The sequence below is a fragment of the Epargyreus clarus genome, unplaced genomic scaffold, assembly GCF_041222505.1.
Source record: "Epargyreus clarus isolate Ecla_fem2 unplaced genomic scaffold, WU_Ecla_fem_2.2 ptg000004l, whole genome shotgun sequence".
Lineage (NCBI taxonomy): Eukaryota > Metazoa > Arthropoda > Insecta > Lepidoptera > Hesperiidae > Epargyreus > Epargyreus clarus.
The window spans coordinates 12,060,464-12,085,254 of record NW_027332212.1 but is presented as its reverse complement, the minus strand read 5'-3'; the positions used below and the strand labels follow the sequence as shown (position 1 = coordinate 12,085,254).

The following is a 24,791-nucleotide window of genomic DNA, read 5'->3' as shown; positions in this document are numbered from 1 at the left end:
TACTGGCATCTGATCGCATAATAAACAATGTGTCATTGATGACAAATTTATTTAATGCATCTACTAAAACTGAACGGCAGTAAATTATAAGCCACTACTGGCAGTTCGCATTAAAGTTTTTGAATTGGAAAAGTACTACTTGGATGCAACCTTTTGTGTCCTACTGCTGTACACGGATATTATATTCTACTGGAAGGAACCTATAACGTACCCCACGATACTAATTCAGTGATAGTTAATTGTATCAGGCGTTACTTTGCGGAAATCCATACTATTAAGTTAAGATTAAACTACTTCGCAACAATCCGCTGCAAATATGTATGATGGAATATTTTTTTTTCATCATACATATTTGTAGCGGATTGTTGCGAAGTAGTTTTAAACTTAACTTAATTCAATAATTGAAGTTGTACGGATTAGTGGCCAACTTGTATCTGATGTTCTAACCCTTTAACGTTATCACGTTATCACACTTTTTTGGAAATCTTAATAAGCTATGATACTAATTAAAAAATACATTAAGTTTATAGCTAGTATTTAGTAAAATAATTTATACTTAACATAGAACTATTGAAAAAGAAAGCTAATAAATACAGACTAATTAATTTCTACATTGAATTAAGATCCACTTCATAATAAAATTGATTATAACTTGTACATTTGTGGATCTCAAAAATATGTATTACTGCATTTATTCGGGTCTTTATTCACTAAATTTTCCCAGTGCTATGCGCGAGCGAGATCAATTATTTTTAACTTAAGTACAACTTAGGTCATAGCCCTTTACACCCGAGATGATATGAGCGTGAGTTTCACTTTAAAAAAATTCCCACGTGATAGCTTCTTATTTTTCGAAACGCAACCGATGCCGATCGATCGTGAGGAGAGTATCGCACGTGATACCGGCTAAGTGAGCGGGGTGCAGGCGGTCAGTTGTGCTAGGGACTCGTCCAAAGATGGCAGATTTTTTCGACCCGCGCACTGTCACAGGTATATAATTATTTTTGGTATTAAATGTTAAGTATCTATTATTAATTATTGCTAATTTAAAAGCTAAAAGAACACTAAATACGTGGACTTTAGTAGTTTATTCGATTAACTTGCAATTTAGATACAATTAGGTTGCAAATCTCAACTGTTACGATCGTGTGCCTTCGGGTGTTGGTGCAGAATAACGTTTGATGAAAATGCTTTTATTGCTATTACCAGTTATGTGTAAGTTTCGTCAACAACAATTTTGTTTGTTTTAATTTTAGGAATACATTTAAATGACGATCAGATTTTGCCAGTGCGGGGTGAGGAGAAATATATCGGACATTGAAGATCTTCATGAAAGTGAAGAGCTTCAACCAAATAGATTAGAAGAGTTTCAATTTGAAGAATTGTGCCCTGAAACAGATCCAGAAGCACATGCAGACCCTCAAATAGAAACTAACCTAGAATTGGATCTGGAACTTGAGCCTGAACCTCAACCATCTACTTCAAAATCATCCCTAGAAATTTCTCGCCGCCGAGCATCTTTACGTCCAACACATCGAAAAATAGCTTGGAAAAGAATACGTTTTCGGTCTTGAAAAGGTCTATACATCCCTACCAACATCTCCAGTAAAGTTTACAAAGAAATATTTTTATTAATATTTTAATTGTGAGGCTCTTGATATGTAACCAGATGCACAAATTTATATTATCTAAGAAGAACCGGTCGAAAACTTAATTTAATTGCAATAGATATGGCTAAAGTTTTCTCTATCTGAATTATCATTGGATGTATTCCCTAGCCAAGAATACCTACGCCTTGGAGACCTGGATTGAAGACGGAGGCAATAACGGAAGAAAGAAGAATGTTGATTTTCATAGAATTACGTAGTTTAGGTTTCATTGCCAAGACAGATTTTTTATAAAGACTAATGAAAATAAAGACAGTGATGTTAAATATCTCCAAATTGTTTTAAATTTGTAATATTTTTTGATAAAAAACTATTTTTTTTTGCAATTTTCACGATCGTGAGTGTGACAGTTCCCACCGGAGACTCACGATCGTGCGGGTCGATTTCTGGATTAAGTATAAATTCTGGATTTTTTTTCCTATTTTTTGTGGATCCCTTAAGCTATATAAAAAGCCATAATAAACGTTTTGAATCGGAAATTGCGAAAAAAAATCTTCGGGTGTAAAGGGATAGAGGCAGTGGAGGTGGGGGGGATGGTAGGATAAGTGGTCATGGTACACTCAAAAACTCCTGTTTTAGTTAGGACGAATTTGCATTTGCATAATGTAATGTTGATATTGGCTACGTGTGATTAGGATGCTGATATTGCAAGTAACACTTCAGTCAACATTATGATCAACATCAGAATCTCCACCAAAGTTTGATCATTCCCCTCAGTCCCCATAAGATCATTCTGTTAGTTCTCGTTTATTAAGTCTAACTTCTAATAAGTGTAATTTTGTCGAAAATAATGAATATATTACAATAAAAATCTAAAACTTAACAATATTCATAACTACATCCATATTTGCAAAAAATCAAATGAAAAAAATCAAAACATACAGACACAACAGTTTATAACTACCGAACAAGATTGTTTGCGGTAAATTATTTATTAAATTAGTCAAATTGATTATATACTTGTTGTAAGATGATATGGTTTATAGGAATAACTTGAAAATAAATACTCAATACAAGAACTCAAAGTTACGTGGGCAATCTTCCGGTTACAATTTTTCAACCAACCTCTTCTCTTTCGATCCCAAAAAAAAGATTTTTTTTAAATTATATTTGTACGTTATATTAAAGTTTATACTACATTACAATAGTTTTACTTAGTTTTCTCAAGAAAACATTTCTTTTATTACCGTAATACTTGCAAATGAGTAACGTATACTCGTGATGATAGCAGATGACCATGTATGGGTGCACGGTGGCCAGTTTACAGGCCATTTTGGAAAATGGCGCATATTTTTTAGTGCGTGAGAGTAACTTAAACACTGGCCTATTGTCTAGTTAGCGTGCTTCATTGGGAGTCGTATATGGTCATAAGGCTCAACATTGGAATAAAAATATATGAAATATAGACTAAAATGTAACTGTCCAATTTACATTTAGCCGCCCTATAAAGGGTTAAATCACTCATAAGGGATCGGGGTTTTAGTCAAATCACGGAACAACTGCCGATCTACTGCTCCGGATTGCCATAATACATTAGTATTGTGACATCCGAAGCAGGGGACCTTAGCCACAAACGGTTACCCTACTAATACCCTACTCCATGAAATTGTTAAAACCCAAAAATAAAATCATTCTTCTTTCTAGGATGGAAACCTTTACATCGAAGTACCAACAAAAGTTTTACCATGGATGACTGTCGGCCCCGACATGTACTGCATCGACAGCTTCGTGACTGACAACGCTGATGGCACCAAGACTTCAGAAATAGATGCCCTGGTCTGCTTCCCCCAGGACGAAGATACTTCAGACTATTTGCTTAGTAGCAGTTGTAAGTTAACTTCAATATATTTGAGTCGATTAATAAATTTTGGTTGGACGGTAGCAACACTGCCGCTGAATCCGTTTCTGATTTATAATAATTTTCTGGTAACTGGCCACTGCTGCCCATGGATATCTGTAATAAACCCCAAAGAAGATTAGAGTACCTTTTTTTTCCTTAACGAGGGGAAAACCTTCAAAAGGTACCCGACGACGTGGGAGCTACGCCGGGTTATGTGGGATTTTTACCGCACTAAAGCCCCCCCCGTGGCCGTCCTCAACGCTTGTTGGAGAACTCCGGGATCTCCGACGGAACGCAACCGGAGTCCTCCAAGCGCGATGCCCCGATCGGGCTCTGCCCTGGAAGAGCAGTTTTCGCTCCTCCCACACCTAGTGTTCACGACGGTATGCGACCACACATACCGCCGTCCTTCCCGGAGTTAGATTAGAGTACCTAACTAAGATCAGCTACATATGCGTTGCAAGTCCACATCTGAAGACAAAGTTGAAACGCTTCCTGTAAGTTTCCCTTATCACGCCCACCAGAACGGAATAGCAACACTGTTATTATTACTCAGGAACATGTGATGGTGGTTAGTACCTCCAAAGTTAAATCACATGCTTCCTTGTTATGCCTATTTATATGATCATAGACATCTTCAAACGCAAAAAGGATTGAAGACCTAAATGAGGTCGTGAATAGGAGTGGTTACTAACCAAGAGAATAATTAATATAGAGAGTAATAATGACTATCTTTTTGTTACTCTTTGCAAAACTTTACTCATTCAAAGATATTTTCCAGGTATGCTAGTTTCCTGCGTGTTCATCTTGGCTACCGTCGGGGTCTATGTGTGGCTTCCCCAACTGCACAACATTCACGGAAGAGTGCTCATAGCGTACCTCCTGTGTCTCTTCGTGGGATTCATCTTCCTCGCATGCATGCAGTTGCTGCTCCTGTCTGAACAAATGTCGAAGACCTCCTGCTTGGTTATGAGTAAGTTTTTCTGACTCTTTCATAATATCAGAATAAGGTTATTTATCGGACTAATTAATTTTATAGTATATTTCTTCACACGGGTTTATGTCCGCGTTATAAGCATGTGTGAATTTATACGTTGTAATATCTCCGTGGCCCACGTGTCTGTGGCTTATACGACAGGAAACGTATTTTTAAATCGATGGGATTCGAGCGACACGTATGTGGACCAGAAATATACCAAAGGACACTCACTTTACCTGTCGCACGTGTCTGTTTCCACAACCGCGTCCCACTTAAAAGCGCATCACTTAATCGTATCGTTTCTTATGTATATGCCTACGTCACCTTTCCTTCATCGCACCACTCGCCGAAGGATTAAGTTCCATCCACATCAATGTGGCGTGGCGGTCCCCCAAGGTTCGGTTTGAACGTTCATTTTTGCCGCGTACATGCAAAATGTGGAATGAACTTCCTCCTGAGATATTCCCTCAGAACTATGACATGGGGCTCTTCAAGAGGGGTGTAAAAAGAGCTCTCCTTCTAAGCCGGCGATGCATTGGCGACTCCTCTGATGTTGCAAATGTCCATAGGCGACGGCGACTGCTTTCCATCAGGTAGTCCGTCTGCCTTATCGTTAGGTTACATATAAAAAAAATACGCATACGGGTCGAGAGACATTGCAGCGAGCTAATTAATGCATGCCGTGAATATTTACGGAAACGAAGTCACGGATGGTACATAGTATGTTATAAATTATAACGTTCATATTGTTTAGGAAACATTTCCATGCGATATTATTAATTTGGGAATTAGCTTTGACTCATTTTATATCTGGTTTTGATCAACAATCGCACGATATTACCTATACCTTAATTCCAAGAATCGACAACTGCCAATATAATTTCAAGGTCAACACCTCACGAGTGACAGGTTTTAGAATTGGGAGAATCTTGCACCGTACAAATATAAATTAGTACTTGATTTATATGTATAAAGTTAGGATTAAAACTACTTCGCAACAATCCGCTACTAATATGAGTGATGTAGTATGTATGATATTTAAACCATGCAGTATGTACCACACACCCTCCCAAAAGGATGCATGCAGATGCAATAAATAAAAAATATACACCACCATACATACCACCACCAACACGTGTTTCGTTCCAAAACGGAGCATCATAAGGGCAGGTTCTCTATATTTTTGGAAATAGCCATCCACGTCCAGTTAAAAACTCACCCTGTATTATCAAACTATTTGTTGGTTGCAATGACAAATTGGGTCATTTTACACGTTCAGTATAAAGTAGCCTTAATAAGCGCCATCCTGTTTTCATCCAACTTTGACGTAATAAACTTATTTTAATGCGTAAATTTATATGAAGGCTACGGAAAGTACCTACTACTATTAAAAGCGCCTTCAATCAGTAAAGGTGTTTAATCAGTAAATACTAAATTTTTAATGGCCATTACAAGCGATCTTCAGCCATCTGTTTAATGTATGATAAGGATTTTATATCAAATTTAATAAATCAAGAACATACAGGGTGCTTTTTAAATTGGCCTGCATTGCTTAATCCGAAACGATAAGAAATAGAGAAAGATACTGATTTTAATAATAGCTTAAACAGTATCATCATATTTTTTAAATCTATTTCCCTAGCTTGTAAAACAAGTTCATTTAAAACAACATCTGGGAAGTAATAATTAGAGTTGAGTAGCTCGCGAGTGAGTGATATAAAATATATATATTTTCACCAAAGAGCTAATCACTCATCAACTCCGACGATTTTGAATTATATCTTTATATCCGCGTCACACTCATCGCTCACTCGGAGTCACTCGCTCGCGAGTGAGTAATGAGTTAAATGAGCGACTGACTGAGAGAGTCGATTTGAGTCAAATGCATTACGTATTAAACACTAAATTAAAATCTTTTTTCTTTGCTAAAAATATGAAAACAGGGAAATACAAATAGTATTGGCTGTGAAATTCATATATAATTTCTTGCCAGTTTTATATTAATTATAGGAATCAAAAATGTTGTCAATATATTTCGATCTGATTCTCTGAAATACTGATATAAAATGTCGCTTATATCGTTACAGAGCTACTGAGCTAAAGTGAGCTAGTGAGCTAAAAGAGTGATATATATCACTGAGTTGAAAAGATATATCTCTCTCTTTTCACTTTAGTGATATATTTTGCGCATCTCTAGTAATAATAATGAAAAATTGAAGGAAACAGCTCAATTTATAACAAATACATTTTATTTCATACTAGCCGCAACTAACTAACCTTGTTTTAAACATGCATTTTTTAAGCACGAACCTATTTGTTTAATGAATAAATTTTACACGAATCGAAAGAAATAAGCCTGTACAATATACAAATGTCAACTTTGCTATTTTTTCTAGCCTATCAATAAGGTAGGCAGTTATAAACAAATAAGTCGATGTTATTAAACAGATGGGTAATTTGTTTAATAAATAAACGTCGTAAATATAGAGGACTATTTTCAAACAACTGTGCCTAAAACTAGAGAAATTAAGTAAATAAAGAAGTAAATTAATATATTGGATGATTTTTAAAGTGTGCGTGGATGACCCATGAGTAACAAGGCCCATAAAGATAAAAACTGCATAATTAGGTATTTAAAAAAATATTTCTCTAGTCAGGAATGAACGAAGTTCATTAGAAAAAATTATCATCCTGTTTTATTAGGATATCGGATTGTAACGCTCTGTCGTTTATAAGATGAGATGCTGCGATGTACATAATATTACGATATCTAAAAATTATTTCATACTTATATCTCATTATTATTATATATTACTAGCTGACCCGGCAAACGTTGTGTTGCCATGTAAATAAAAAAATGTTAAGGGTGAACAACTCTTATCACTTAGGGGTATGAAAAATAGATAGTAGCCGATTCTCAGACCTATTGAATCTGCATATAAAATTTGGTGAAAATCGGTAAAGCCGTTTCGGAGGAATACGGTAACTAACATTGTGACACGAGAATTTTATATATAAGATTTTATATTTTTATTGCACACCTATTCACAGCAAATTAATTAACATTTTTTGAATTTTTAATTAATCACAGTTTGGCTAAGTTTTTGAGCTTACCTACAAGCAATATATGTCTTGAGCTACCAAACTCAATACAAAATGCTTTTCATCTATTGATGGATGGATGAAGGCCGCTTCTAATCTATTACAGACGTGTGTATGATTACAAGTATTGGGAACAGAAAACAAACTTGCAGTCAATTTTGCATCAAAGCTCATGGATTTAGTAAACGACTTCAAATAGACCAGAAAATTTACTGTCAATCACAGATTTGTTAGTAACAAAATTCATAATATTAGAATTGAAACGCTTCATTTTTTTTTTAATATAAGAGTAGCAGACGAGCATGCAGTCCACCTGGTGGTAAGTGGCTACTGCCGCCCATGGACATCTGTAATCAACCCCAGATAGGTTTAGATATTCCTACCTGAGGTCGGCCACAGATGCGCCGAAGACTAAGCTGGAACGCCTCGGAAAAGTCTGTCTCCCTTAGCACATCCTTCAAACCGGAACACAGCAGCGCCTAACACTGCTGTTATTAGGTAGAAATAGGTGTGGCGGTGGTGCTGCCGGAGTCGAACCACAAAAGGTTCTACCACTTTCAAAATTCTGTAGAAGCGCATAAAGACCCAGATCTTAATCGTGCTATAAAGTTAAGCAACCTCCGGCGCAGTCGGAAGTTGGATGGGTGACCGCTAGTGGCAAAATTTCATAGGTACGCGTTTTCATGTGTCGGGGAGTTCATTAATCCATCGATCTTTGTTATCATGATATAGCAATCTTAAGTTCGTCGGAGGTTTTATGGGCAATTTGACACGGATGGCCACTAACTCCTAACACCAACAATGCATGTTGTAATTTAGAATAGCGTGGTAGACATGCCCAGCCATTGCTGGCGTGGCGAGACATATGACCCGCGCGTCGGAGCGGTCACCATACCGGTCTGACGCGCACGGTCCCGGATAAAAAAGGAGTGATAGCCTAGTGGTTAAGAAACTCGGCCTCTCGGTCAGAGGGTCCAAGGTTCAAATCCCAGGCACGCATCTCTGATTTTTCAAAGTTATATGCGTATTATAAATTAATTATTACTTGCTAAACGGTGAAGGAAAACATCATGAGGAAACCTGCATACCTAAGAGATTTATAAAAAAAAATCTCAAAGGTATGTGAAGTCTACCAATACGCACTTGGCCAGCGCGGTGGACTATGGCCCAATCCGTCTCATTATGAGAGGAGACCTATGCCCAGAAGTGGGGCAGTAATGGGTTGTTGATGATGATGTGTCCATAGCATCCACGATACAGGAAATCCTAGTGTGTGGCGATGGGTGTAGAAAGCGTTTCATTTTTTATTATTAGTTTATTTTATATTATTTTTATTTTATTAATATACGGCCATATTTGTTGATTAGCTTCATACACCCGTGAATAAATGGAACAAGGCAACATATATCATTTTACTGCGCTTTTTACAACAATAATACGTGTTGATATTAGTTACGATTTTATAACTGTGCTATTATGTTCGTTTAAACAATAACCCACATTGGTTAGCATTATTTTATGACCCGACATCACTATTAAGGAGGGTAATGGGTTTTAGATATCATACAAATGTATGTAGATTTGTGTGTGAGTGTGTGTCATGTGATATTTACTAAGACACTTTTATTATTCTAGGTGTTGAGTTAAAATTTGCTTAAATGTCGAATCATTTGAAGTTTTACGCCTATTTTTGCCTAATAATGCAGTGTTCTGGCTTAAAGTGTGTGGTAAGGGTCTTCCTTAGAACTAAAATTACCCTCAGACGTTGCAACGCATCTATGACCTCAAGTATATAATGTTATCCTGAGGTGATGACTGATGTAAATGTGCAGTAGCCACTTACCATTACGAACAGCATGCTTGTATGTTATATATTTTATATTTAATAAAAAACACACAGCTGTACAGCTGCTGAAGACACCAAACGTCGTAAATATATTAGTTTATGCAATAACTATACATATATTTGTGGCGTTTGGTGTTGAGACTTTGGGTCCAAGGGGTCCGGATGCTTCGCAGCTGTTTAAACAGCTGTCAACTCGTTTGGTCGACGTCTCTGGGGACCGGAGAGCTGGCATACATTTCGCTCAAAGAATTGGTATAGCAATTCAGAGAGGAAATGCTGCCAGCGTCTTGGGAACCTTGCCCAAAGACAGTGATGGTGATAATTTTTTATGGTAGTGTTTTTGTTTTTATATTTTTGTTTTTTATTTTTGTATATATGTAAATTTTGTAAATAAGTTATTTTATATTTATAATTTAATTTATTATTTTTAATTTTTTGTAAGTTTAATAATAATTGTAAATATTTTTCAGTAAATAAAAAAAAGACATTTTAATATACTTTCGATATTGCTTTGTTACGATTCGTAATTTCAAGTGTTCGATCCACTACTACTTGCGAATAACTTTTCTCTACGAGCCAGATTCCAAGCTTTCGCGGGCTGTATCCGGCCTGGAAGTAGGTTGTCCATGTAATATTTATAGCAGGGGTTGCCAATTTTCTTGCACCTATTACCTATACTCTTTACTTAGCAGATCGTAAGATCTACCAATAATAAAATTTCGCATTTATTATTTTCGCCCCCTTAGGAATTTGAGTCGGTGAAAAAAAAGGTCACTAAATCTGGAGGCACGGCAGTGCCTCCACCAAGTCAAGCTTTATCTTTGCCCTTTTGCAGTCAACTGGACCTTCGCTCGTTATTAGTAACCAATCTATCAAATTTTTACCTAACAAAGATTGAATATTAAGATATTGTCAAAATCGATCTCTGGTAAAAAAAATCGATAGATTGATAATCGACGAGTTGTCTACCCCTGATTTAAATACCTCCTTTCTAAAGTTAGATTCGTTTACCTACATCTTTAGTTCTATTTGTATGCAATCTGCTTTGTAAAATGATAAAATCTTTACACAGAGACAATACATATTTTCTAGAATAACCTAAGAAAACCTAAGAAATTAATTTGTATTTTTCGCGTAAATATTATTTTAAATTTTAGTTGTTAAATCTAACGAAAAGTAAAGATATAATAGGCACTTATGGTTATAAAATTCATTGATCCGATTATTGTTATGTTAAATGGGCATAGGTACTACCAAGTAAACTAATTTGGTATTCAAATGTGCACATTTGATACAACCGGTTTTAAAGAGCACACTTGCAAAATGTTATGTTGTAGCTGTACACCAGATTGAATAATTTTGCAAATCGAACACCGTAGAATTATTTCTACTAACAAAAATCTCACTTAGAGAAAAGACTATGAAGTACACTTTTTTCTGTCTCATAAGTATGTGGTAAGGGAGACATACTTTCCGAGGCATTCCAGCTCAGAGGTAGCGGCGCATCTGTTGCCCACCTCAGGTAGGAATATGTAATCCTATCTGGGGTTGATTACAGATGTCGATGGGCAGCAGTAGCCACTTACCATCAGATGCACTGCACGCTCGTCTGCTACTCCTATATTATATTAAAAAAGCTCTCCTTCATTCCTACTAGTACTATTCATAACTACTAGTAACAAATATTAAAAAAATGAAGACCAATAAAAAATAGTGTTACGGAACCCTTCGTTTGCACTTGGCCACTTATAATCGGAAGCCTCTGAGGAGGTTCGGTTTATCTGATTTAGCTACTTTTAATCTTTCATAAATTCCGCGCTCGCCTATTTTGACTACAATGACTATGACTTGTCTTTGGCGAATATTGCCAGGAACAATGACCTTCGATCTTGTCGTTTTGTTGTGGTTTACTCTCATAAATGTCTATGGCCATATAACCCTCTTTTTCTTTTTTTTTCTCGACGGGGAAACCTTCAAAAGGTACCCGACGACGTGGGAGCGACGCCGGGTTATGTGAGATTTTTACCGCACTAAAATCCCCTCGGTGGCCGTCCTCAACGCTTGTTGGAGAACTCCGGGATATCCGACGGAACACAACCGGAGCCCTCCAAGCGCTATGCGCCGATTGGGCTCTACCCTGGGGGAGCAGTTTTCGCTCCTCCCACACCATGTAGTGTTTACGACGGTATGCGACCACACATACCGCCGTCCGTCCCGGGGTCGCTTGCTGGACGGTTCGAGCTCCCACTCTTGCCGCCCGCAACCCCGGAAGCCCCCTTTTAGTCGCCTCCTACGACAGGCAGGGGATACCGTAGCCCTATTCTAGTCCCGGAACTACAGGGACAATGGCCATAACCCTAAGAAATATACCAAATAATACAAATATACTTTGTTCTGCGCCAAGAACAATGTCTAAAAGATTTACAACAAGAATTACTAACTAGAATTAAAATGTTATACATATTACAATGTCGCATAAAGGCGGTCTTATCTCTAAATAGCCTTCCAAACAAAACATATTTCAAAAACATTACTTCTCGTGTGTTTCGGAACGCATTGTCCGTGGACAACAGTTCTATAACTAGAAAACTTGATTCAAAGTGTGGTTTTTCGCTATAAACAATTACTTAATTGGCACAAAACCTTCGGAAATGGCGGTTTTCCCTCACCATGATTGTTTGTAATTGCATGGAAAATATCATCTATCAAGATACGGTGATTTGTCTTGAAAATGGATAACAGTAGCCACCTTCATTTTTTTACAGTGAAAAAACAGTGATGAAACAATGTGCGATATCAAAGGTTATCAAATTGCAAATATTGTTAAAAATTGACATTGAAATATTTTGGGTAATACCAAAGTGATAACTGATAAGTAATGTGTCTGTTCGTCTTCAGTACGTCATATCTAAAAATATCATATCAAAGTTATGTCGCACCGAATTCTTGATCACGCTTAAAAATAAAAAATCAGAACAATCAATTCGATTAAAATTTTAAGTCAGTGGTCTACAACTTGCAGGCTGCAATTCACGACCCTCGCTTACGGTCCGCGGGCCTTCTTAGAATCTCCCCTTGCGGCCCGCGGAACATCGTAGAACATAATTTCTTGTCGCCGTTACTTACATTATAGAGACAATTTATCCTTGAAGACCTATTTTTTCGTCGTTAATATTAAGAGACCTCTCAGGTCAAACAAAAGACACTGATTCTTGCCGACCGCTAATCAACGATTAACCATTAATTATTTATCTATCTATTGAAGTAATTTAGAAGTCCATTTTTTGTAAAAATAGTATCGTAGTTTTTGTATAACTAAATGCAAGCACACTACGAAGCTCGAGTCAGTCGTATCAATATAGAATTTTGATCAAGTTGCAACCAATTTTAAAATAGCTAAAACGAAAAACATTCGTTCACAATAGATACTTACTGTTTATAGAAACAAAAATAGCCGCAAAATACATTTTTTATTGGATAGTTTGGTTAGGCCTTAAATCAGAATGAGGTTCAGCCGATATCGAATCGTTGCATTTACAGTTTATCACACAATAAAAAGTCTGTCGTTTGCAGGGGCTCTAAAACATATAAATACGACCATATTTTAAGTTTCAAGTGCTCTCAAATCTTAGTTACGATTTCTTACGCACAAAGATCATGGTTATGTTTTTCGTGCGTGTTTTTCAGCATAAAAATATCTTCATAATTAAATGTGGGAACTATTGTTTCTACTGACGTCGTGTTAATGTTCTCGTACCATTAAAGTCCTATCAGCTGTAAGCAGCTTGTTTTTCCCACGGAACACAAAAATTGTTAAAACCATAGAGTTACAATTAGCATAGAATGCGTATATGCCGTCAAAACCATGAGTCGTAGGCAGATGTGTTATGGGAGTTGTAAATAGGTTCGTTTGGACTGTAATTAGTGTTTACACGGTATATTTTACAAAAAAAAATCGGTATATATCATTAAAACAAATATATTAGCTGAATCGTTCACTTTGAATTGTGACTGTTCGTCCTATATAGTCGAGGATCCCAGTATAGGACGACCTTCACCGAGCTGGTTAATGAATGAAACGTTTTTTATATAATCATAGTCAACCTAACGTTTGCATATTATATAGGCTTCATATTTTCGATTAGTATGTTTTCTATTAACGATACCAGTGAAATGCTTAAGAAAAAAAATCATATTCTGGACAAAACTTTTTTTTAAAACCCGTTTGCAATATAATTGTCGACATATTTAATTCGACTTAAAATACTTGTCATCCATTAACTAGTTCAGTAAAGGTAGTCTTATATCGGGTTCTTAGACGAATACGGCGCATAGTGATGGTGTTCTGAGCTGTGCTTACTGTTCCTACCCCAGTACACTAGCTCTATTCTTTATTACTCTTCGTAAACAGCGAGTAACTTGCAATAACGTTAATAACGTTGCTCGTGATAATTACAATAAATTGTCTGAAAATACACTTTAGTACGTATTTGCGAAATCGGATGAATTTTGACTGTTTAGTACTTGGTAGCATGTTAATTTAGTAACATATTTATGTGGTGTGGATCGTACGATGTAAATACAATATTATTATTAATGTTCTTCTTGTTCGTTATTTCGTGGTCCATAGAAATAGGATGCATGTGTACAGTTGCACACATGCAATATATAATTTACACACGGAGATATGTAGGTGCAGTAATAGGTACACATAAAATATACCTACGTAGTCGTACTATGAAAAATATATAGAGGCGAACATGGTACTTATAGGCTTAATGCTTCTCGTTCTGAGAGACTCGTGCCCAGCAGTGGGAAAGTAATGGGCAACGGGAAACATAGTACCTACCTCCTTTTTCGATGTCGGTAAAAGGGGTGGTGCTACTTTTTAATAACAGTTTTCGGTCGTTGATGGATGACGTTAATTATTTTTTTTAGTATCTGTTACTTATGTAGTATTTCAACACAATTACCTAAAAGATGTCGTTTCCATATAACGGAGTTACCTACGTACCTACTATCAAATGATTTCTCATATTTTTTCACTATGACTTATAAAGAAGTATAAGAGTAGGTACTTCTTTCTATTGTAAAGTCTGTAAAAAATGAATTAAACTCTCATCATAATTTTAAATGTTCTCACATCTTGACCCAAAATATAAGATCTTCTCTACACATGTTAGTATCGATGTCACATATATTATAACTGAGAATTTAGACACAGAATACAGATAGTAAACATGTTAATTTGTGAGCCACCATCTGTTTCAAAATGGGATCAAAAGAATTTAGCATTTTATAATATCATTTGTACTTTATGTCTTTTTTACGCATTTGTTATGTATACTTAAATGCTTTTGCTTCACAAGACGTTACATAATAATAGTGTGATTTATTGAGTTATTTACTAGTATGATTTATTATAATAGCTTACGTAAAGAAATCAAAGGAAAAATTCTCGGATACGCCGGATTATGCCAGTCTTAAAACAAAATGTTTTACATCGCAGACTACGCATAGTTGGTATTTAGATATTAACTAATATTAATTTTGAATAATATGAGTAATCTATATTCGGCTGTACCCAGTATCTTATCGCTGGGCAAGATTTTCTTTCTCAACAGAAAACGACTTATATATTAATATAATGCTCCAATAATAATAATTGATGCGGAAGAAAAGTCATCGTTAATAATTTAACATTACATTCGTAACCAGCTATGTAAGATTATCTCATGTTTTCGGAAACAATTTCTTTTGAAGAGCATTAATTATGTTTTGTAAACACCGTCAATAGGAAAAACAGTTATCTCGGCTTGCTCTAATTAAGAATTTAGGCAATTAATTTAAACTGTCTGTAATGCGTCCGACACGCTGTTACCAATATATTAATGATGCTATAATATATATTACCTATTATATTAATGTTGATAATAGAATAACAAGTTGTTAGAAGTTAGAAAAACTGCGGTCGCCGCGCATTATAAATATTTCTTATAATAGAAGCCGAATTACAATCGCGACCTTCATCTATCCATAATGCGTATAACTATCATTGTTTATAATGAAGTAATTATCAATTATATCGATAACAAGCTAAAGTAAAATGAACTTTATTAAGACATTCTTAATTTTTATTAATTCTCTAAATTAATCATTTTAAATATTGATTCAACATTTTGTAGCCAATCAAATCGCGATGTATATTTAACATACTAAATTTCATATAAACCACTTTTAATACATTAAACGGAAAGATAAAGGACACTCCTAATTAAATTTTAAGCCATTCTGCACTTTTATTATCATGATAATTAAAACTATCATTATTTTCACTTCAGCTCAAGCGTGTAGGCCGTTTTTCATAAAACCTTATTGAATAATAAAGTACAGTTGAAACTATAGATAAATATGTTCATACATGCTTATTGGCACACATGTAATAAAGTATTACGAAGGAATTTTACGATACTTAAGCTTTCATGCACAGCTGTTTATAACGATCATAAATTTAAATGGTACTAGATTTTTTATTGCATAAGAGGCTCAAGTGCTCATTTATTACAATAAGGAAATCTCTGTACATCTTTGCAAATAATTTAAGATAGCCATGTGTCTGAGACTTCCAATTAACTACAGTTTGGGCAATCACATTTAGATATTTTTACTAAAAACGCGTATATATATTTTCTTATTTCGTGCTTTTTAAATTGTAATTTTAATAATTCGCCAAGTGCGAGTCGAAGTTCCACTTCGACGGTTCCATATCGCCAAATTCTCACTCTTTTGTTTTTAATAAGTTGTATCATAGAAACTATAAAAGAATATGAATTGTGCTAAGTATCTATCCCTTTTGTAAAGTATTCCGTAAGCAGTTAACTGATATTTTTTGTTTTTTGTATTTATTGTTCCGACCGTAGTAATGCACATTCTGTAAAAGTTTCGAGTATTTTTCGATTACGGTTCAAGACATAGAGCCTTATGACCTAAAGACAGACAGCGGTACCCTAAAAATAATCTAATCGTGTTTCGTGCATTTTTATCACAACTAATCTAAATCATGCAATACAATTTCGTGTGCACATATGAATATTTGAAGATGGTTATATTATTTTTTCAGCTTTTATCATCTACTACGCTCTGCTGTCTGCTTTCTTCTGGCTCAACGTGATGTGCTTCGACATCTGGCGGGTGTTCAGGTTGGTACAAAAAAAATATAGTTGTTACGACCCGCGTGGTGGAGAGAGTGGATACCGGTCTGACGCGCTAAAGATCCCGGGTTCGATCCCCGGCTAAAGTATATTTGACTGTACGTTTTAGACATTTATCAATTACAATGAGTTTTTACGTTTTGACAAATATGACTGTTTTGGTATTTGTTTACGTATCTGCCCATACAAATTACAATCGGCGCCCCTAGCGGATTGTATCGGATTTATAGTGTCAGTAACGTAACATTAGATGTCTAAATTGACAAAATGGCGCTTTATGTTTTGACTCTCTTTTATGCGAACATGTGAGGCAGACAAAAAGACTTGAGCACTTACTTATTGTTACGTTTACTCAGTCTACTGGAGCAAACGGAACAGAATAATTGATTGAGTAAACGTTACGTAAAATTGTGGGATGTTTTGAAAACTCATGGTAAGGGTACTTTTCTGGGTCTAGGTGTTTGTGTATTCATCTTTATGTGTGTTTATAGCATATACAACACAGGGCATCCTAGTAGGGGCTGTGAGTGTAGAAAAGTCTAGACAGTATTGACAAACAATAGTGCCACTCCTTTTCATTGTGTAGGTTTAAGTTGAGTAAACGTATAAACCTACGAAGTTATTCACCTATGCGGTTAACTCTACATAGAGCAAAACGCGATGACTTCGCTAAGTAAATCTTTTCAAAGGATTGCATGAATGAATGAGTAATGGGATATAAGTATTGCCTACAAATAATGCAATGCATATGCATTTAAATACGTTTAACAATTTTCGCGAATTTAAGTTTTGTGTTCCAAGTATTATATTGATACCCATTTTTTACCCTACTGCGAAGGGTAACATTTTTCGAAAATAAGTATGTCTCATTATTTGTACGCGTTACAGCCCGAACGGCTTTACGGATTTTATTGTGTTAAAATCGAATTTATTAAAAATCGCTGGACATACATAAAAAAATGTACGCGATGAATAAATAACCTTACTTTTTTTGAAGTCCGTTAAAATTGTCTATATCTTTAAGCAATCGAGCTGTTTTTTATAATAATTATGTTTATTAAATATGTCAAACTTGTAATTCCAGTGGCAAACGCGAAATGAGGCTGGAGAAAATCTTCGTCCGCTCGAAGCTACGCGCCTATGCCCTATACGCTTTCGGGATCCCGACCTTGTTGACCATCGTGCTGGCTGCGCTGCACTTCTCCAGCTTACCCGACAGACCGTGGATGCCGATGTTACTAGTGACTGGATGTTTTATATCCGGTAAACCTATAATGTCTTGTTCTTCGTTTCACTTTTTAACACGCTTTTATTAGCTTGGGTTGTATGTATGTATATAGGTATGTATGTAAGTATGTAACGGAATCTTTGAACCCGATTTCTATCCACTTTGAACGTTCAGTTTTATTCAAAATTTCCAAGAAATATAAAAACCGATGACAATACACGATTTTAAAAATTTTGTACCATTGTTTTTCAACATCCTCAGGATTAACGATTTTCGAGACGAGAATTTTCGAGCGCCTTAGACAAAGTTCATTGCAAAGTTACTAGATTGCAAGAATTATTTTTCTTTAGTTTCAATAACAGTCATAGTGTGATTTTTAGTTTAATAATAATGTTATTTCCCTATACCTCAAATGTTCTGAAACATATCTATGTTTCAGAACTATAGATATATTGCCCTCTTGTAGAATCTAGTCTTGTAGATTATTAGGATTCCGTACTCAAATGGTAAAACGCAACCCTCCGCTGTCTGTTCGTGTGCCACAGGGCTCTAACTCTTAAACCCTAATAGATTTTTTTACAGAGGATACATAATGGTGACTGCTACAACAACAAATACTAAAAATTAATAAAATAAGTAAATATAATTCAAAAAACTAAAAAACACGCTTTTATGATAAAATCAACTAAAAAGTAGAAAATAATTTTCAATCTAGGAATCATCTAAGGAACAATAAATAGTATAATTGTGAAAAAAGCGTGGGGTGCTCCATTTATCAGTTTTCGAAAAGCGTGTTTTTTAGTTTTTTGAACTATATTTACTTATTTATACAATATTGAAGCAAACGAGCATGTATTCCACCTGATAGTTATAGCTACTAGCGCCTATAGTCATAAGTAATCTATTCCAGGTAAGATTAGATTCCTAAATTGCCGTCGCTACTCCTGAGAACTAAATTAGAATGCCTCGGATAAATATGTCTCACTTACGTTTAAGGTTTTGAAGGTGGTAGACCCCTTTGTGGTTCGACTCCGGCGGCACCACCGTCACACCTATTTCTACCTATCAACAGCAGTGTTAGGCGCTGCTGTGTTCCGTTTTGAAGGGTGTGGTAAGGTAGACAGACTTTTCCGAGGCGTTCCAGCTTAGTTCTCAGGGGTAGCGGCGCATCTGTGGCCGACCTCAGGTAGGAATATATAATTCTATCTGGGGTTGATTACAGATGCCGCCCATGGAGCACTAGCCACTTACCTGTCCTATATTATAAAAAAAGCCTATCCAACCAGAATAAAACAGCGCTTATCACTGCTGTTATTAGGCAGAAATAGGCGACGTTACCTCCGGAGTCGAAACACAAGGGATTTCATTTTTTATATTTTATATTTATTCAATTGTATTCCAGCAGTTTTGAGCAGGGTAGCAATTATATTAGTTGTCCAGTACAGTGGCCCTGGCAACGTTACCATAATTGTGAATCAATATATCATTATTTTTTTTTATTTTTTAATTATATACATTTTTAAACGTCATTTCCAGGTACCAGCAAATTGATCTACCTTTACGGGCCAATCGTGATATTATGTGTGGCGAACATGACGTTGTTTGTCTTGACTGCGCTGAAGATCGCAAAGACGAAGCAGGAGACTTCGGTACTCAACTCCAGGGACAGTTCCCGACATGACCAGCAAAATGGTGACATGCAAAGGTGAGACACAATGGGCGTCTAGGTTCCTGATAAAGGTGGTGGGAAGTCATTGAAGTGTCGAGATATTTCCTTATTGCTGCAGTATCCAGTGCTTCTTTGGTCTAGGTTGAGGGTATGCTAAGGAATATACATTTACGTAAGTTATAGCTTAGTCCTTGCGCGGGGGTAGCGACGCATCTATGATCAATGATTGAATTTAAGCATCCTGTTATTTTTGTAATTCAGCCAAATAAAATATTTTATATAAAACCTCTAATATTCCACAAAATTAAGGGCTATTACTGTAGTACACATATCTATCGTAATCGATCGGAGAAATTGATCGATCATACGTGCGTTGGTATCCCTGAAAGCAAAGCTAGAACTACTCATGTACTCATGAGTCAGTTTACACTAGAATACCGCGGGACCTGAACAGGGCGAGGCATGGAGCATCCTTCAGCAAGTTGTTACTAAGAATTTTCGGGGTCGTAGAAACTGCTGGCAGCGGATCCCATCCCAACTCGTATTGGTAAGTAGAAAATAAAGATTTAAGTAGATATCTTAAGGAGACTTAGAGCCCATCGTTGCATCGTTTCACCTTTAAATAATTAATAGTGTGAAGTTTTGCTTGACACAGTCAGCACTGAGCAAATAATTATTAACAGTATCCCCTTTTTCCATTTCAGGCTTTTCCTTTACGTTAAACTGTTTATCGTTATGGGCATCAACTGGATTCTGGAAGTCGTCAGCGCTTTGTACCCGAATACCTTCTTTCGCGTCACTGACGCCTACAACGTTCTCATCGGTTTAACTATCTTCATCATCTTCGTATGCAAGCGCAAGATCATCCAGCTCCTAAAGGAGAGGTTCGTGTCAGTCACGTAACGTACGATTATTATTGTTTTGCTACATATTATACTTTATGTTTGTACTATACGCTGTACGATCAATGGCATTAAATGCGTCAACGGCGAGTCATCAAAGTTACTCAACGCAAGATGTGTTTGTTTGACTCAGGTGAAATAACCGAATAGCCAAACATAACCAAAATAGTTACTCGCATAAATGACGAATTTATAAAGTCCATGATAATATACATTTAGGTTTGCCTCTAAATATATCACAATTTAATAAATGTACTCGATAATAACTATCTACAACTGTGTACGAGATCTACACAGTCGCGTGATAAATTAATTAAAACAATCATTAGGAAAATTATGAGTACAAACTACACCAGGGATCGTACAGATTATAGTCTTATATTGTAACCTGACACGCAATTTAAATTGTGAACAACAGTATCTATAGTGTCGACTTGTCGTAAATTTCAATTTCTATTATATTCATTAACATAATTGTTGAATTGCACCAACTGCACATACTTGTATCTGTAAGTAACTTGTTTTAGAGTAGGAAAGTTAATAAAATAAAAGAAATATTACGAGCTAACGTTGAAAGTACATAAAAATAGGAGAAGGATAAAAGATTTAAACCAGTGCATTCTTATTTAGGATCAAAGGGAAATTTCAACAATCTCGGAGAGGGGATTTAAGGAATACAATGCGTGTCAATTTACAAGACATCAAACACAGAGCAAGCCAGGAGACAATTCGCACGAACGCAGATTCTGAAATCAGCAGAGGACCTAATATAACAAATTTCTAGTATAAGCTCAAAGATTTCCTAAGTTTTATAAAGCCAAAGTAATCGAATAAGTAAAATTAAGATTAAGGTAAAGATATAAAAATGAAAATTTTAGAAGTGCACAAGTTCATTGTACAAGTCACGTTCAGTTTTGTTCTTGACAGGGTACTTTAAAGATTAATAATTAAATACAACAAATAAGGTACTTAAAAAGTACATTATTCACTGTCGATGTTGATTCTTATATATTTTTTATTAAGAATAAATCTTAAACAACTGTGTTAAGGTTTTACCGTTTTGTGAGATGTGCACAGTTCAGACAAAATATTGCATCGAAACCATAGATTTAACCACAAAAAATATTGATGGTAAGCCTTCGAAAAAAGGAGCATAGAAAATACATGGACATATTGAAAATTTATATTAGAAAATTGTGACAATGAAGAATAACGATAATAGACTGCTGTTTCATCCTGCGAAAAGTGAGATGTGCAAATAGAAATGAATAGAATAATATTAAAATATTATAAGATATCAGAACTAATTGGTAAAGCCAAATGTATGAGGTCCAGTCCAAAATCAAAGTTTGAGATTGATCTTTCAAAAATACGATTCGGAAGACACTCCAAAAGAAGAAACCTAACTAAGCCTTAATCAACGTCTATGGACATGAAAAAAGAAACTAGAGGTACTATTGAATATCGCTTAACTGGAGTGGACATCTTTTCTGGATAAAATAAATTGACAGCATATTAACTGGTGTTGTGTGGGAGAACTAACATCGATAATTAAATCATTAGGTTCATAAAAATGCTTCGGTGTTGAGCAAGACATCTTTCTTTTTTCTACATGAATGAACGTGAAACTCAATGAATAACCGGTGTTACTCTGGATCACTAACTTTATTTTGATATGAAAAATTAACAAATAATGTGGACGAAGAGAATGCAATTCCCTATTCAATCCTTTATTGCATTCTTTTCAAAACCGATGCTTGGGACTTTGAAATCTTTTTAAGAATTGTGTTTCCTTCAGGTTTGTGTGTGTTTTCAGGTTTTTATGTGTCGTAATAAATAACACATTTTTCTCTATACATAATATCACAACTTCACGATAAACTTTCTATCTATATGTACTTTAAATTCATGTCTTCTTTTTTCCACCAGTTTTCATTATACTTTTATCATTTAAAAGCACTTCTACTAATCAATATAATTATTATTATCTCGGTCCCGTTAAAATATTTCCAACTTAATTTCTTTATTTCTCTAAATTTTCATATAGGTAATGGCCAATTTTAATTTATACGATTTATACGACGGAAGAGGTCTATACGATAATGTGCATCGAATAGACCTCTTCCGTCAACCTCTGTCATTTGGGAAATTTACTAATAAATCATGTTTGTGCTCGAAAAATAAATTTATTAATTTTTGTACAGGTACAAGCAAGTGAGACGCGGCCGAGTATCCCAGGGTAACACGTCGTGGTCCCGTGGCAACTTGAGCAAGGACGAGATGACCCTTAACACCAATTCAACATAGTGACGGATTACGTAACATCGTCACGATCTTGTTGCATGACGAAATGATCCACGACGAATGTAGGCGTGACGAAAGTCGTAGTACCAAAAATGTTGTCGCAATTTTCTATAATTGCTGATGACAAACAAAATCTTGACTTGAATCTTGGAAAATATTTGAAAAGATATATAGAAAAGCCGTATACAAAGTATGAACGGTGATATTATCATACAAAGATACACAATAATCTGTTAAAACTGTAGATTTACGGACGAAATGACGAGAAAATTAATATAAATGGTCATTTGCCATTATAAGGTCATATAACAATCCTTTGAAAGTTGTGGTAGACAGAGATACTAATAAGTTATGTTCAAACTTAGTTTTCAGAGGATGAGAATCTATGAAGATGTTTCATTCAACAGGAAAAATATTTACTTATGTATATTAATACGTAACATTCTGATGCATTTTTACGAATCTGTAGACCTATATTTGAGATACTCATAAAATCACTTTTACACTTGATACACCTGTTAAGTTAAGGATAAGTAATTTTATATATGTTTATATTGTATATATTATATATAAATGAATATTTTAATTATTATTATTCTCAGTACATGCCTATAAATGATACCTCAAGTTACTGGTTTATTTTCTAAAAACATAGGGACTTAAAATTCCTTTTATGTGTATTACTTTGTTTTATTACAAGCGATTAAAAGACGTGTATATGTAACATTGGAATAAAACTCAGCTAACATGGTTTCCATGACTTCACATTATATGATCTATCTACCTCTTAAATGTATTTTATAAGTAAATAACGCGTTGTCTCACAATGGCATATTATACATGAGGGATGTATTAGTTTTATCCTAATTGTAAATCTCATTTGTAAGACTCATTTCGTAATAGTTAACGATACGCAGCTATTATCTAGCCTTTGTTAATTAATAATGTTAATTAATTCTCAGAAGCTATTTTGTAAAATAGACGTCACATAGAAACACAATTACATTAATATCTAGAAAGAGAAGAGATTCATAATTATAACAAACTATTCAGACCCCTCACTAGACCCTTTTGTGTTTCATGTAGTGACTATTTTATCTGCTAAATTATACTCCTTCGTCATGTAAAGGGTAATCAGAATCACTATCATTTGTGATAGATTCATATTAATAATAGTAATATTTCAGATAACCTTTTTAAAAGTGGATTGCTTATTGCTTTATACACTTGGCTTTTTCTAGATTATAATTAAACTAACATAGTAATTAAAATCACCGTAAACGTGAAATAGAGGTTATAAAACTATTTCAATTTACGTAAATATTTTTTTACAAATATAAAATAAAAAAATAATATAAGATTGATTTATAAAAATACGTCATAATGTTAATTTGAATAGTTTTATTATTGAACAAAAAATTCTTAAAATTGTATATAGTGTTACTTTAATTTTAAAAGTACGGTTCGTTTTTTAGATTACCTTTAAATACATTGAAATTACAAGTACTTTTACTATCTCTGTTTCTACAAATAGAGTGATACGACATCTTGAGAGTCGCATTAAGTGACGAGTGACTCGAGTGAATGACGTGACGCGATAAGTGATGTGACGCATCACGGTAGTACTTTCTTCTTGAGTGTAGCGCATTGATATACTACTAAATTAATAGTATATCAATGGTTTACCGTTATTTTTTGTCACTCATTATTTTGTCACATTATTATTACTAATTTTGAGAATGAATTCCACGGATTGAAAAAGTTGACCTCTTATGATGTTTATTTGTTAATGTCATACGTATATATTACATTATTATGATGAAACATTTTATTAATAATTCTATTTTTTATAATAATGAGATGTACTCATGAAACTACAAAATTAACAATCCCATCACTGCATAATCATAAGCATTTCTAGTCGCTAGTTCATAATCTTCTTTGTACCTAATATCTATATATTTTATTTATCTTAGTCATAGATTGGTAAAGATACTTCGCCGCCTTGAAATTGAATGAAGCCACAAACGGCTTATTAGTAAG

The 24,791-nt window shown here is 34.9% G+C and overlaps 1 protein-coding gene and 1 long non-coding RNA gene across 6 annotated transcripts in view; both read left to right on the top strand.

Annotated features, from left to right (window-relative positions):
- The window catches only part of LOC140757573 (G-protein coupled receptor Mth2), a 62,622-nt gene extending 38,856 nt beyond the window's left edge, over positions 1–23,766 (top strand). For 3 of the 5 annotated variants that reach the window (XR_012103994.1, XR_012103996.1, XR_012103995.1), the window contains exons 2-9: positions 3,312–3,495; positions 4,289–4,480; positions 16,555–16,633; positions 17,730–17,908; positions 19,410–19,578; positions 20,247–20,426; positions 21,075–21,895; positions 22,649–23,766. Coding sequence is in view for 2 of the 5 variants with exons in the window: in XM_073093343.1 (XP_072949444.1) it covers positions 3,312–3,495; positions 4,289–4,480; positions 16,555–16,633; positions 17,730–17,908; positions 19,410–19,578; positions 20,247–20,426; positions 22,649–22,751 (1,086 nt within the window). In the remaining 3 variants the exon portion in view is untranslated. Of the gene's footprint in view, positions 1–3,311; positions 3,496–4,288; positions 4,481–16,554; positions 16,634–17,729; positions 17,909–19,409; positions 19,579–19,975; positions 20,134–20,246; positions 20,427–21,074; positions 21,896–22,648 lie in introns of those variants that run through there. The other 2 variants (XM_073093343.1, XM_073093344.1) reach the window with 2 other exon arrangements.
- Positions 784–1,935, top strand: LOC140757578 (uncharacterized). The gene is made up of 2 exons (XR_012103997.1): positions 784–990; positions 1,257–1,935. It is a non-coding gene; the product is annotated as an uncharacterized LOC140757578 (long non-coding RNA).
- Positions 23,767–24,791: the final 1,025 nt, after the last annotated feature.